We start from the raw sequence: 16392 nt of genomic DNA, 5'->3' as shown, positions 1-16392 counted from the left end.
CACACAGTGACCCGAGGCCAGAATTGGTGCTTTGAGGCAGCAATGCTAACCACTAAGCCACCATGTTGCCCCTTTGTTGGAATAAATTTTAGTTTTATTTTATTGCTTAAATCCGAAGAGTTCCTTCTGCTGTATGAACAACGGGTACATTAAAAGGATACACAGGTCAGCGAATAACCTTTTTGGCACCATTATGAATGCACTTTCTGTGGCATCATGTCCTGGAGTGGGATTCAAACCCAGAGTTTCAGGCTCAGTGGGGGGATGCTAATTAGTGTGACACAATACCTCCTGCTGTGAATTACTGAACTCTTTTCTGTAAATGTGGAAGGTATGCATCTGTTAATTCCCGTGAACAGGGTAATGATGTTCTGCTTAAGGCAGCTGATGTCACAATCCTGGATGAGACCCCCAGTTGTTATGATCTTGGTGGAGACCAGTAGTATTTTTAGTTTTGTTAATGTTTTGAAAATTTGTATGAGGGTTTAGATATCTTACTCTTCCATTTACTTGTAGCTGGAGTTTTCATTTGGGGTGAAGTTCTAGAGCATGTTAAGATTAATAAGAAGGAGATATTAAATGTTTGAGTGATCATAAGGATGCAAAAATCGGCAGGGCCCAATGAGATGTATCCCAGAGCCAAGGCAAGAAATCGCAGGGGCTATGACAGATATTTAAATCTTCACTGGCCACAGGTGAAGTGCCAGATGACTGGAGGATAGCTAATGTGCTATCTTTATTTATGAAGGGCATTGGGGTTAAACCAGGTAATTACAGGCCAGTTAGTCCAATGACAATGGTAGGGAAATTACTGGAAACATTTTTGATGGACAGGATTATTCAACACCTGGAAAGGCAAGAATTGATCAGGGATAGCACAGATTTGTTAGTGGGAATTCCTGCCTAATTAATGTAATTGTTTTGAAAAGTTAACTAAATATATTGAGGGTAGCAATGTTGATGTGGTTTACTTGGACTTCAATAAGGCCTTTGACAAGATCCCATGTGGAAGGCAAGTCCAAAAGATTGGAACCCCTGGAATCAAATGCAAGTTGGCAAAATAGATCCAAAATTGGTTTGGCAATAGAAGGCAAAGGATAATGATGGAAGGCTGCTTTTGTGATTGGAAGCCTGTGATTAGCTGTGGACCACAGGGAGGGTGTGGAGAGTCTGCAGAAGGATCTAGATAGGCTGGGCGAATGGGCCAGGAACTGGCAAATGGAATTTAATGTTGGCAAGTGCGAGGTGGTCCACTTTGGTAGGAATAATGGTAGGAAGGATTATTACTTACGTGGCGAAAAACTGCAGCAGGCGACGGTGCAGAGGGACCTCGGGGTCCTTGTGCATGAGTCGCAAAAAGCTTGCAGGTGCAGCAGGTGGTCAGGAAGGCGAATGGGATGCTGGCCTTCATAGCGAGGGGGATTGAATATAAAAGTAGGGAGGTCTTGCTGCGGCTATATAGGGCATTGGTGAGGCCGCAGCTGGAGTAGTGTGTGCAGTTTTGGTCGCCGTACTTACGCAAGGATATTTTGGCCTTGGAGGGAGTGCAGAGGAGGTTTACTAGGCTGATGCCGGAGTTGAGGGGGTTGAGCTATGAGGAGAGGCTGAATAAACTAGGCTTGTACTCGTTAGAGTTTAGAAAAATGAGGGGAGATCTCATTGAGACGTATAAGATGATGAATGGGATGGATAGGATAGAGGTGGAGAGGCTCTTCCTGCTCAGAAAGGACAGTAGGACTAGGGGGCACAGCCTCAAGATAAAGGGGGGGGCGGTTTAGAACGGAGTTGAGGAAGAACTTCTTCACTCAAAGGGTGGTGAATCTCTGGAATTCTCTGCCCGCTGAAGTGGCGGAGGCTGCCTCGCTAAATATTTTTAAGACGCGGGTTGATGGGTTTTTGATAAGAGAGGGGATTAAGGGTTATGGGGAGAGGGCGGGAATGTGGAACTGAGCCACGACAGATCAGCCATGATCTTATTGAATGGCGGGGCAGGCCCGAAGGGCTAGATGGCCTACTCCTGCTCCTATTTCTTATGTTCTTATGATCCTTGCTGTTTTTTACATACGTTAATGACTTGAATATGAAAGTAGTAGGTATAATAAGTAAGTTTACAGATGACATGAAATTTGGTGGTATTGTTGATAGTGAGGAGGGTAGTCTTAGATTAAAGACTGATATTGTCAGCTGGTAAATTGGGCAGATAGAATTTAATCCTGATAAGTGTGTGGTGATGCATTTTGGGAGGTCTAATAAGGGTAGGATATATATATATATATATATTTATTTAGTTAGGCCACAGATGGAGTATTGTGTGCAGTTTTGGTTGTCATACCATCGGAAGGATGTGATTGGACAGGCTGCAGAGGAGACTCATCATGGTGTTAGGGGGAGGTGACGGCCTAACGGTATCATCGATAGACTATTAATCCAGAAACTCAGCTAATGTTCTGGGGACCTGGGTTCAAATCCCGCCATGGCAGACAGTGGAAACTGAATTCAATAAAAAAAATCTGGAATTAAGTATCTATTGATGACCATGAAACCATTGTCGATTATTGAAAAAAAATCCATCTGGATCACTAATGTCCTTTAGAGAGGGGAATCTGCTGTCTTTACCTGTCTGGCCTACATATGACTCCAGAGCCACAGCAATGTGGTTGACTCTCTGCTGCCCTCCCAGGGCAACTAGGAATGGACAATAAGTGTTCGTCAGCCAGCAACTCCCATGTCCCACAAATGACTGAAAAAAATGTTGTCTGGGATGGAAAGTTTCAGCTATGAGGAGAGACTGGATACGTTGGGTTTGTTTTCCCTGGAGCAGAGGAGGAACCTGATAGGTATACAAAATTGTGAGAGGCATAGTTAGGGTAGATCATAAGAATCTTTTTCCAAGGCAGAGGTGTCTAAGATCAGAGGGTTTAAGGTGAGGAGTAAGTGATTTAGAAGGGATCTGAGACAAAGGTTTTTCCAGAAGATGGTGGAAATATGGAATGCACTGCCTGAGATAGTGGTGGAGGCAGATACTCTCGCAACATTTAAGAAGCATCTGGACGAACGCTTAAATAGAGAAGGCATGGCAGGCAATAGTCCAAGTGCTGATAAATGATGGTTGGCATAGACATAATGGACTGAAGGGCCTGTTCCTATGCTCTATGACTACCTGTGGCAAGGCCTTCCCTTCAAATCTTCTCCAACTATCCTATGATTACAAACTTCTCATTCAATAAGTGTAGCCACCTAGAGTCAGCATTCTGCTGGTTCTAACATTCTTTTTCTCTCGAGTTTTACAAGTAAAACACAGACACTCTCTCCACGCTTCTCTCCCAGAAGTTCAATTCACTATTATGAGTCCTTCAATGAACAAGATTTTAAATTTTTATAGTCAACACACAAAATTTCAACTGAACTCAAAGGGTTTTTCCTCTTCTGAAGCCAGCTTATTCTCAAATCTTAAACCCTAAACTGTTTGAATCAGAATTACACCACTTTAAATAAGTTATGTTGATCTTTCCTCTGTTATTGATCTCCCAGGCAACCTGGTCATATATTTATTTACTGGAAGCTAGGTGCTTTACCAGAAAAAAATTCTTGAAATACCTGGTTCTAAAAGGGACTGTCATTCCAACAGAAAAGTACATGGTCCATCACTCTCTGAACTGCAAACTATAAAATTTGCAAAATAACCACTGTTTGAGCCTGGAATGAGTCAATGACAAATTAGTTAGGCCTGTGATCATTTTTACAGCCACTAACAAAGTATGATTTGATTTGATTTATTATTGTATTAGTATACAGAGAAAAGCATTGTTTTTTTTTCCATGTTATACAAAGCATACCATTCATGGAGAAGGAAAGGAGAGTGCAGAATGTAGTGTTACAGTCATAGCTATGTAGAGAAAGGTCAACTTAGTGTGAGGTAAGTCCATTCAAAAGTCTGATGACAGCAGGGAAGAAGCTGTTCTTGAATTGGTTGGTATCTTTTGTATCTTTTTTCCGATGGAAGAACAAAGAACAAAGAACAACCCAGCACGGGAAATAGGCCCTTTGGCCCAACGAGCCCGCGCCGCCGCATCACCCTACACCTATTCTACCCTGCGTGTCTACGAATGGAACCTAACTTAGCTAGATTCAGGGGAGAATAGTGTCAATTGGTAAACCAATCAGCCTAAGAGCACATCTTTGGGGTGTGGGAGGAAACCGGAGCGCCCGGAGGAAACCCACGCAACCACAGGGAGAATGCGCAAACTCCCACAGACACAGGCCCAAATCCATGTATCTGCACAGCTAGCAGCGCTAGTCACCGAGCTGTTGCGGCGCCCATCTACCGGTCCAGGATCAAGCACACACACCGACACGAAGTACTAGGCCACTCCCGGAACCTCCAAGAGCAGCCCACGCACGACCCGCCGTGTGCATGCCCCTTGTTTGACAACGAGGTGGACCTCCACCTGCGGAATAAAAAGACAAAAAACGTTAACTTACAAGACTGCATTTCCGGTGTCTCCTGAGGATCTGACCTTATTTAATAGCCCCTACTATAACCCTCCATCCTCGTTTCGCTCATGTGTCTGTCTAATTGAACCTTAAACGAGTCCAACATTCCCGCCTCCACCACCCTACTCGGTAGCGCGTTCCATACCCCGACGACCCTCTGTGTAAAGAACCTTCCTCTCACATCCAAATTATACCTCTCCCCCCTCACCCTTAAATCATGACCTCTCGTATTTGTACCCAGTCTAGGGAGCAGTCTCTCACTGTTGACTCTATCTATTCCCTTCAGTACCTTATATACCTCTATCATGTCCCCCCTCAATCTCCGTCTTTCCAAGGAGAAAAGTCCCAGTTTCTCCAACCTTTCCTCGTAACCCAGTCCCTCCAATGCCAGGCAACATCCTGGTAAACCTCCTCTGCACCCTCTCCAGAGACTCCACGTCCTTCCGGTAGTAAGGTGACCAGAACTAGACGCAGTACTCCAAATGCGGTCTAACCAACGTTCTGTACAACTGAAGCATTAGACTGCAGCTTTTATAGGTGAAAGAGAGTATGTCCAAGTTGCGTGGAGTCCTTAATTATGCTGGCTGCTTTTTCGAAGTAGTGGCAAGAGCGGAAAAGTCAATGGATGGGAGGCTGACTTGGCTACATTCATGACCCTTTGTAGATTCTTGCAGTTTTGGGCAGAGCAGGAGCCATACCCAGCTGTAATGTAACCAGAAAGAATGCTTTCTATAGTGCATCTGTAAAAGTTGGCGAGAGTCATAGCTGACATGCCAAATTTCTTAGTCTTCTAAGAAATTAGAGCCATTTGTTAACTGTAGTGTCAGCATGGGGAGATCAGGACAGATTGTTAGTAATCTGAACACCTTAAAACTTGATGTGCTCGGCCATTTCCGCATTAATGTAGCATGTTCTCCACTACACTTCCTGAGGTTGATGACTATCTTCTTCGTTTTTGTTGATGCTTGTCTTCTTGAAGCAGACAGGGACCTTAGGTTGTTGTAAAGAGAGGTTGAAGATGTCTGTGAATACCCACACCAGCTGATCTGCGCAGGATCTGAATGGTCGTCCCGGACTCTGGTGCAGCAGTAACAACTTGTATTTAGATAGCACCTTTAATATCATAAAGTATTAAAAGATGCATGTCCTTTTGCAAGAAACAGAAGAGCTCTGCAACAGTTGTGTTGACAGGTGCAGCCTCCTGATGCACTATTCTTCATATCAAACCAACAAACTGAGTCTGCTAATGCACTCTAGGTATTCCCTCCTACCAGCTGTCCTCCTTACATGTTGTCTACTGATAGTAAGCAAAATAAAAATCACTGGATCTGAAGATGCTGCTGTACCAGTTCCTCACTGTCCCTCCATCTAAATGAAGTTGTCAGTAATAATACCCATGTTGAACACATAGAGCCTTAGGACTAGTAATGCAAAAAGGAATCTCAAAGAAGTAATCTAGAAATTGAAAATGTTTGACATTCCAAACAGCACAATGTTGCACTGATCCTCTGATCCAATTACCTGCAGCTGACTGTTCTTCATATGCTGTTTCGGCAGTTCCAAGAAACCAATCTGCCTAGGTTACTGGTGGGTACTTCAGTCAATTAAAAAAAAATCATTCAACATGATGGCTAACTGGAGTACTCTGGATGGAATTTTCCGTTCTGAAGTCCAAGTTCAGTGGCGGGCACAGAAGTCAGAGGGATTTTCACTGGAGGCAGTCCCTGCCGCTATCTCATGGGGCTGAAGGTCCCAGCACCATATTTAAATGGTGACCAGGCAGCCTGCACTATCACTTCCACTCTTGCCTAGCCACTGCTCCACTCTCCCACCATCCATTCATTGGTCATCATCCACACAACTTGCACTACTAACACACTGGTCTCAAGCAAGCACTGGCAGTTACAAATGCTCCACAAAGTGAAAAATGCAGTGGTAACTCACCATTAATCATGGAAAATGTTTACTTCTCCAGGTGCACTCCATTTACATGCACTCATAAAAGTGAACATTCTAATTTCTCACTGGTGGGAAACTTATTTGGGAAGGGGGACTTTATTCTGGTGAGTAACCTTTTAAATAGCATCCATGACATGCCAATGCATTGAAAAAGACCTTCCTGACATTTTTGTTGGGAAGTTGACCTGCTTTTAAATCAGCCTTTAAAGTTGCAAGAAAATAATTCCTACAGTCATGCCGAAGTCAAGAAACTGATTTTTAGCCTCATGTCAAATTAATTTCCCCTGCCAACCAAGCTTCCTGCAGATGGTGAGACCAGAGAATTTCACTCAAGTCAGCAAATACTCTGCAGCCATTTTAGCCGCTTGCTTGCCCTGTTCTCATGAGTGGGCAGGTGTAAAATTAATTATATATCCAATATTTAGGTGTATATGTGATGCCTGTCAGAATGAATTGGAGTGAATTGACAGGATAATTGTATTATGCTGCATATGCTCAATGGTCACTGAAAGAACCAGAGAGTTATTTGTCATAGAGGCATGATGAGGACTAATACATTCAGCACATTTTTAAGTCTCTTAACCATCAAGGCTACACCAGGTAATGCTAAAGATATTTTTCCCCTTAAGGCTTGCACAATCGCACTTCTGCAAACAGAATAAAATTTAAAACAATAACGTACCATAATTGCTTTCACTGAAACTAGCTACAAAGTTCCAGAGCCTATCTTCCCGCAAGCATTATGTGCAAGACAACATTTTAAGCATTTTGCATTAAAAAGTATTAATTGCAAACTTTGTTTTTATTAATTTAAGATGCATCTGTGTGATATGTTTAACATGTTCAATTGCTGCGCTGCCCAATTGTGATCATGAGATCATGAACCTGTGTACCAAGATTTTCTTCAGGTACTATTTCAAACAAATTTCCTGTTGGAGATGGAACCTGAAGACTTGTTTGCAATTCTGATGGCAATCAACTTGATAGAAGTATATCTCCAAACAGAAAAACAAAAGCTGTACAACATTTATTGATTGGCAGGTGTAGTAAATGAAATGAAAGTTTAAATGGAAAAGCAGAATGGATACACTGTGTACTCAATATTATTAGTGCATGTGGACAATTGGGGAATAATGGGCTCGATTCTCCCATTGCAACTCACAATCGGATCGATTCAGGAGATGGGTGTGTTGGCCACTTCATGGGTTCCCCACAAGCTTTTACGACCCACGCACATCTCCCAACCGGAAACGCACAGAGGTCCGGCGGGAAGTGAGGTAAATCATTTGAATATTTTTTACATATATTTTAAATGTATTTTACATGCCATTATCTGGGCTGGCATGGAACTTGCAGGGCCCGATAGCATCTCTCACCCCGCCACTTCATTCCAGCAGGATTTAGAGTAGCTCCCCACATTCAGGGAACTAGTGGGAGACTCCACCTGAGGGAAGCGGGTGCAATCTGAGTCCCCCAGGGGGTTGGGCAGTAGGGGGTTAGTGCCCACTGGACACGGGCACCCTGGCAGTGCCCAAGGGGCAAAGTGCCTTGGCACTGCCCTCCAGACATTGGGCAGTGCCATGGGGGTGGGGCCTATTATGGGCAGGGCCTGGGGTGGAGTGGAGTTTCCACTGTCACTCTGCATTGTGATGGGTCTGGGCTGGAGGGAGGCCAGCGATCAGGACAGGTGGTGGTCTGCCGGCGTGTGGGGGGTTCATCACTGCTTTGGGGGGGGTGGTGGACTGGACATCAGGGTGTTCTGGGGCAGGGTGGGGGGGGTCAGGGCTGGCCTGGGAATTTTTGTGTAGGCAGCAATCGGGCTGTGGTGATGTCAGGAGGGACAGCACTGCAGGAGTCCTGGGCTGGCCAGCGATTGAGCTGGCCAGCAAAGAGGGAGACTGATAGATCGGGACAGCTGCTCATGCACAGAGTTCCGCGGCCGCCAGACTCTGGCGTGAATAGAAGCCAGGTTTTTAATGATATTCACGATTGTGACCTCTGAATTGCACAGAGTGGGGAGATTCAGGTCTGAGACTGCACTGAAAATGCAGTCCTGATCTAAAACAGTTTCCCCACTAATTCAGCACTTTTGGGAGAATTGCCCCCAATATTCCTAAGTGGTTAGTAAATGGGCCTGTGTTTTCTAGCCTGTTCAATAATTCAAAAATATCTTCGCTTTTTTTGTGCTTCATTTACAGTAGATTAACAATATTATGAAACTACGTATGAAAATGTGGCTGACATCTGTAATTTATTTGGTTGGACATACTAGAACACAAATCAAAAACAAAAGAACAAGGAGCAGTAGTAACTTTCCAAGAATCATTGCTTTTTAAGTTCCATGTCAAGATTCATCTGTGCCTTTTTTATAGAAGGTTTATTTAACAGAATAGGTACCTCACTAGAGGTTATGGTCTTTATTCTCCCGATTAAAAACTAGGTCCTGCCGCCAGTGGGGAAACCGAAGAGTTTAAACCACTTTTTAAAAATAAAAAAATGTCCCAACATAAATCATGCTGGGTTAGATTTGTCGGGCATGAGACTCCCGAATTGACAGGCAGTTTTTCAGCCGACATACAAGAACGTTTCCTGCTTTTCCATCTTTCATAGTAATGGAAGGATGAATCATGCAGTCTCACTTAATGTTGGAAGCATGTCATCTTACATCTTTTGAGACCAATCTTTTGGAGTTACAAGTCTGGATTTACCTCTAGCAGTCTCCATTGCAGCAAGAGTCCAGGAGAAATCATGGAAGCCCATAACTGAACTGCTCCCCAAACATTTGCTCCATTTCAAGAGTAATTAGATATTTCACACTATGACTCACAGTGCCAGGGACCCAGGATTGATTCCTGGCTTGGGTCACTGTCTGTGCAGAGTCTGCATGTTCTCTCCATGTCTGCACAGGTTTCCTCCGGGTGCTCTGGTTTCCACCCACAGTCTGAAGGATGTGCTGGTTAGGTGCTAAATTCTCCTTCAGTGTATCCAAACAAGTGTCAGAGTGGCAACTAGGGGGTTTTCACAGTAACTTCATTGCAGTGTTAATTTGTGACACTAATAAATAAACTTAAATTTAAAACTTGGAGAATTATGCGCTACATATCTTAGAAGCTTTCAGCCTTGACCCTCCAACCTCACACTCTGGTTCAAATGTTTTCCTCTTAACTCCCCTTTAATCCTTCAGCCTTTCACTTATAATGCACCCCCGAGTTGACTCCTCTGCTTGTATAAATAGGTCCTTTTAGATCCACTCTGCCAAGACCCCCTCATGACGTTTTGGATTTCAATTAAATCTTCCCTCAGTCTCCTCCATTTCAGAGATAAAAACCCTAGCTTTTCCAATCTTAAAGCTTGGCAGAGAAAAAAAATACATTGAGAGAAAAGCAGTAATAAGAAGCTTATTAGTTCAGCGAGAAGCTTTGCAGGCAGGTTAAAAAGCCAATGGTTAAAAAAGCAGTATTCGAACACATCTGCATTCTAGGAGCAGTCAGGGATTTGAAAAAGAGCTATATTGCTAAACAAAAATGGGGCCAGACAGAACAGATGAGGTGAAAAGAGGAAGAGCTTCAGGGTTAACCAAGCATGAAATTATTGTATCAACAATGATGTGTTTGTTCTGCTCTGGAGCAGTCAATCAAAAAAGCTTTCAGCAGCTAATGCACCATCTGTTCCTTGTGTAATCAATCCTTGCATAATCCTCTCTTTGATCTGCTGTACAGCTGTCAATTAAAGAGGTCAGGCTGCACCTGTGGCTCTTTCACTCTAAAAAGGGGGATCTGCCTAGTGAAATTCAAAGCTCCTGTCAATCAAGGTACTTCAAGATGTTTCTGAGCACTTGAGGTTGTGAGAGGGGGCAAGGGGATCCACCTTGTGAAACTGTCAAGGATTGGAAAACGGCTAATGTTACGCCGTTGTTTAAGAAGGGTGCCAGGCAAAAGGCGGGGAATTACAGGCCGGTTAGTTTAACGTCTGTGGTAGGTAAAATGTTAGAATCCGTCATTAAGGAGGAAATTGCGAGGCATCTTGAAGGGAATTGCTTGATAGGGCAGACGCAACACGGTTTCATTAAAGGGAAGTCGTGTCTGACCAATTTACTGGAGTTCTATGAGGATGTGTCTAGGGCGGTGGATAGAGGAGAGCCGGTGGATGTGGTCTTTCTGGATTTTCAGAAGGCGTTTGATAAGGTACCTCACAAGAGGTTACTGCAGAAGGTCAGAGGACATGGAGTTGGGGGTAGGGTGTTAGCGTGGATAGAGGATTGGTTGTCAAATAGGAGGCAGAGAGTGGGGGTCAATGGGTGCTATTCGGATTGGCGGTTGGTGACTAGTGGGGTGCCCCAGGGGTCGGTGCTGGGGCCTCAGCTATTTACCATTTATATAGATGATCTGGAGGAGGGAACCGAGTGTAGGGTGTCGAAATTTGCTGATGACACCAAGATTGGGGGAAAGGCAAATTGTGCGGAGGGTGTGGAGAGTCTGCAGAAGGATCTAGATAGGCTGGGCGAATGGGCCAGGAAATGGCAAATGGAATTTAATGTTGGCAAGTGTGAGGTGGTCCACTTTGGTAGGAAGAATGGTAGGAAGGACTATTACTTACGTGGCGAAAAACTGCAGCAGGCGACGGTGCAGAGGGACCTCGGGGTCCTTGAGCATGGGTCGCAAAAACCCAGCCTGCAGGTGCAGCAGGTGGTCAGGAAGGCGAATGGGATGCTGGCCTTCATAGCGAGGGGGATTGAATATAAAAGTAGGGAGGTCTTGCTGCAGCTGTATAGGGCATTGGTGAGGCCGCAGCTGGAGTACTGTGTGCAGTTTTGGGCGCCGCACCTGCGCAAGGATATTTTGGCCTTGGAGGGAGTGCAGAGGAGGTTTACTAGGCTGATACCGGAGTTGAGGGGGTTGAGCTATGAGGAGAGGCTGAATAAACTAGGCTTGTACTCGTTAGAGTTTAGAAGAATGAGGGGAGATCTCATTGAGACGTATAAGATGATGAATGGGATGGATAGGATAGAGGTGGAAAGACTCTTCCCGCTCAAAAAAGACAGTAGGACTAGGGGGCACAGCCTCAAGATAAAGGGGGGGCAGTTCAGAACGGAGTTGAGGAGGAACTTCTTCACTCAAAGGGTGGTGAATCTCTGGAATTCTCTGCCCGTTGAAGTGGTGGAGGCTGCCTCGCTAAATATTTTTAAGAAGCGGGTTGATAGGTTTTTGATAAGAGAGGGGATTAAGGGTTATGGGGAGAGGGCGGGAAAGTGGAACTGAGCCACGACAGATCAGCCATGATCTTATTGAATGGCGGGGCAGGCTCGAAGGGCCAGATGGCCTACTCCTGCTCCTATTTCTTATGTTCTTATGTTCTTATATTAAGTTAATGAACACTTGGGGCTTAGGAAAGAGACCAAAGGGACCTCTGTAGTGAAACTTACATCACCTGTCAATAAAAGAACCTCTCAATAAAAGAAGCGCCAGATTTACCTCCCTGCCCGCTGGAAAAGAGTCCCAAGTTGCCTGGTCCCCACTTGTCAGGGATGCACTAATTGGTGCCTGCTGTGAGTATACTTGGAGGCCGGAGCATCTGGCCACAAACCCAGTAATGTTGCTGGAATATACTTAAAGTGCCTGAGATCAGGTCTGGCCCACTCTGGGTGAGAATAAGATTGGGCCAATTCGACAGGCTATTGGGATTCCCAGCTGGGGCTAATGGCTCTGAAGAATCCCTCCCATATCAATATTCAGAAAATGGCTTATTCTAGTTCTTTTAAATGAGATAGCAACTTTCTTTGGTAACATCAAGATATTGTGATCACCAAACCTAGTGTAAATAGCACTTAACCTTGCATCTACCTCACCACTTAGTGATTCAATGTAACGTTTTAACCAATCTGTTCCACATAGTGTCAAAGTGCAGTAACTATTCAGCATTGCAGTTGAAGGAATCAGTGAAGGACTGCTTCCTAGGACTAAAATTCACATAACCAGCACAATTTGTTTGGAATAGTCATACCCAAACAATCTACATTTGCTTTCTGCAATTTTCCATAATGGCTCTTGGAATTTTACATTTCTGTCTACTATTTTTCTACTTTCCAACTTTCATTTTTGGGCAGGTTTCCTCTGCTACTACATTATCTTCCAGAAGGCCAATTGGTGAAGGATAGAACTGCAGCCAATCTTTACATGGTTTTAGATTTATTCAGAGTCTTATATTTTACAGGCACACGCCTCCTAACCCAATAATCATAGTTTCAGTCTGTAGTTATTTATGGGGATTCAAATGAATCAGAAGTTACTGCTCATCACCAGCAATCAAATCAATACAATAAATATAAAAGTAATTGAAAGATCCTTCTAAACCATTCAACAGTGCAGTGGAGTTGCACTCTATTTGGTATCAAACTGCCTCCTGTTCCAATACATCACCACTCGAGAATGAGTTAAAGATTAACTCATTCTCTGGCTTCAGGTATAGTGCCGGAAGACTGGAGGATAGCAAATGTTGTCCCCTTGTTCAAGAAGGGGAGTAAAGACCATCCTGGGAATTATAGACCAGTGAGCCTTACTTCTGTTGTGGGCAAAGTTTTGGAAAGAATTATAAGGGATAGGATTCATAATCATCTAGAGGGAAATAAATTGATTAGGAATAGTCAACACGGTTTTGTGAAGGGTAGGTCGTGCCTCACAAACATTATCGAGTTTTTTGAAAAGGTGACCAAAGAGGTGGATAAGGGTAAGGCAGCTGACGTGGTGTATATGGATTTTGATAAGGTTCCCCATGGTAGGCTATTGCAGAAAATGCAGATGCATGGGATTGAGGATGATTTAGCAGTTTGGATCAGGAATTGGCTAGCTGATAGAAGGCAGAGGGTGGTGGTTGATGGGCAATATTCAACCTGGAGTTCAGTTATAAGTGGTGTACCTCAAGGATCTGTTCTGGGGCCACTGCTGTTTGTCATTTTTATAAATGACCTAGATGAGGGTGTAGAAGGATGGATTAGTAAATTTGCTGACGACACCAAAGTCGGAGGAGTTGTAGACAGTGAGGATGGATGTTACAGTTTGCAGAGGGACATAGATAAGCTGCAGAGCTGGGCCGAGGGGTGGCAGATGGAGTTTAATATGGAAAAGTGTGAGGTGATTCACTTTGGTGAGAGTAACAGGAGTACAGAATATAGGGCTAATGGAAGGACTCAGTAGTGTTGACGAGCAGAGAGATCTCGGGGTACATGTGCATAGCTCCCTGAAAGTTGGCACCCAGGTTGATAAGGTTGCTAAGAAGGTGTACAGTGTGTTAGCTTTTATTGGTAGAGGGATTGAATTTTGCAGCCATGAGGTCATGTTACAACTGTACAAAACTCTGGTGTGGCCACACTTGGAGTATTGTGTACAGTTCTAGTTGCCGCATTATAAGAAAGATGTGGAGGCACTGGAAAGGGTGCAGAGGAGGATATTGCCTGTTATGGTGGGAAGGTCTTATGAGGAAAGGCTGAGGGACTTGAGGTTATTTTCATTAGAGAGAAGGTTACGAGGTGACCTAATTGAGGCATATAAGATGATCAAAGGATTGGATAGGGTGGGCAGTGAGAGCCTTTTACCTCAGATGGTGATGGCTAACATGAGGGGACATAGCTTTAAATTAAGGGGTGGTAATTATAGGACAGATGTCAGAGGTAGGTTCTTTACTCAGAGGGTAGTAAGGTCGTGGAATGCCCTGCCTGCAGCAGTTGTGCACTTGCCAACTTTAAGGGCGTTCAAATGGTCAGTGGATAGGCATATGGATAACATTGGAATAGTTTAGGTTAGAGGGTCATTAGATTGGTTCCACTGGTTGGCGCAACATCGAGGGCTGAAGGGCCTGTACTGCGCTGTAATGTTCTATGTTCTAACTCTGGAATTATACTTTTACATCACTATGAAGAAAGCAGTGATACAGAAGTGATAGAATAACTTTACCTCATCGTAGCACTGATCAATTCAAATAGTGGAATCTTCCGGCATTTCAGCAAAATCCTGGTTTTAGTGAGAAGACTTGAAAGTACCCTGCCAGCATTGTTGACAATTTTTTTTTCATAATTTTAATGCCATGCCCGTGGAGGCCTGCCTCTGATTTGTTCACCCTAGCATCACTTGAGCCCAATAATCAGGGAGACATATCCCAGCAATGACGCTCTTAACTGTGGGAAGCCACCCTAATGTCTCTCAAAATGTCACTCTAATGCCCCCACCACCCCATGCCACGCTCATGGAATGCTCCCTTCCCCCAAGACTGTAGGCCCACACTAAGCCCATGCCCAACTATCCCTAGATCCAAGAAAGACTTACCGGGATCTCCCGCAGCATCTCTGGTGCCCCCTCTCCACAGGACTCCTTGATAGGTAGTGGCAACTTGCACACTCAGATATCCCCCCTGGAGGTGAGATTGCCAGGTTCACATTTTTCTGAAGCTGTTGTAAACCATGCCAGTATGTGTGGAAGTTATGATGTGATGACCAGATTTCAATTTATTGAAATTAGGATCCCAAAATTACTCGGCAGGAACCTCATCCTGTAACTTGTGAGTGGCAGGGACGATCAGAAAACGAGATCTCGTTGGTGAGAATCTCGATTTCAGACTCTTATAATATTTTGGGCCCATGTTGGTATTTACATTCACGCCTAACGTAGGCTCAAACTAGTTGCAGGAGCTAATTGCCAGATGAGAGCAGCTGCCTTCCACATCAAGGCAGCATCTGAGTATATTTTAATGTAATGTTAACTGATACCATAAAATGGCTACAAGACTAATAAATGTTCAGCCACTCATGAGTTTACTTCAGATTTTAGAAAATCTGATTAAGAAAATAGTTTGAATTTTTGGAGCAATACAAAACAGATTTTTCATTTAATTCAAAGAATGTCATTGCACTATTTTTATTTATGTACCTGTATCCAAAGTAAAGTAGCATCAAAGAAAACCCTTCTGTTGCAGCAAAGACCTTACTGATCCAATGCATACATATTTACTATGAAAATAGTTGACCACTTTTTCTTTTAAAAAGCTATGCTTACAATGTAATGGTTCACAAAATTTATCAGAGAAAATAAACTCTCAAAACTTGTCTCTGAAATCTTTGAATAAGGTTTGCACATTAGCCATGCTAAATATTGTAAAGATCTTTTTTGAATGCATTCAGCATTTATTGATTGCAGCAAATTATGTTTGGCTTGCTTGCTTTAGGAGGGTCAGAAAGGGTGAGGTAATGGATGTTGTATAACTAGTCTTTATGGCTGACCCCTCACCTCTACTGATGAAGCCTATTCAGTAATCCAATGACCTCTGATCATTTTAAATATCATATGTCTGAACTGTTCTAAGGATGAATATTCCTGTCAAACTCTTTACACAGAAATTTGTGGTGCGATTACCAGGAAGTATCAAACTGAATTACTTACATTTGAATTAAAATGATGTATTACCTGAAGCCAACATGTCATTAATTAAAACAAGGAATCGTTCATCTGGTATTTGAGCATCTGTATGAAGGAATACTGTGCCAATGTTCTTCACTCCAACTTTAATGTATAAAGCTGCAATGTCACTCTGTGTGATCATTAAGATAAAAAGTAGTAAGGAACTCATACTTCAAAACTTGGTTGCCTTTTTTAGTAATCAGAATTCTTACCCTGAGATCAGGAATGCAATAATTCTTCCGTAGTGTAATCTGAAACACCTCTAGTGAGCTGAGGAATGCAGACAAACGACACAGGCTTTGTTTGCCACTTCCACCAACACCAACTAACAGGGCATTGCCTCGTGGAGCCTCTAAAATACGACTTATTCGACAGCTGTGCCAATTAAAAATTACTATCTTAGTAAAAACATTTTTCAATCAAGCATGTAATGTATGTCTAAAATTGTAACAAATTAGCTCAAATTAAAACACTTTCTGTGGTAAGCAGGAATGGA

General features: G+C 43.4%; 1 protein-coding gene across 1 annotated transcript in view; it reads right to left on the bottom strand.

Moving 5' to 3' along the window:
* The window catches only part of dnah9l (dynein, axonemal, heavy polypeptide 9 like), a 443144-nt gene that overhangs the window by 161691 nt on the left and 265061 nt on the right, over positions 1 to 16392 (bottom strand). Inside the window, exons 51-52 of the mRNA XM_080198977.1 lie at positions 16109 to 16271; positions 15903 to 16026 (exon numbers count right to left, since the gene is read on the bottom strand). Of these exons, the coding sequence (XP_080055103.1) occupies positions 15903 to 16026; positions 16109 to 16271 (287 nt within the window). The remainder of the gene's footprint in view (positions 1 to 15902; positions 16027 to 16108; positions 16272 to 16392) is intronic.

Source organism: Carcharhinus amblyrhynchos, chromosome 11, assembly GCF_965287045.1.
Source record: "Carcharhinus amblyrhynchos chromosome 11, sCarAmb.v2.hapA, whole genome shotgun sequence".
Taxonomy (NCBI): Eukaryota; Metazoa; Chordata; class Chondrichthyes; order Carcharhiniformes; family Carcharhinidae; genus Carcharhinus; species Carcharhinus amblyrhynchos.
The sequence above is the reverse complement of the archived record's forward strand: the minus strand, read 5'-3'. Positions and strand labels throughout refer to the sequence as shown.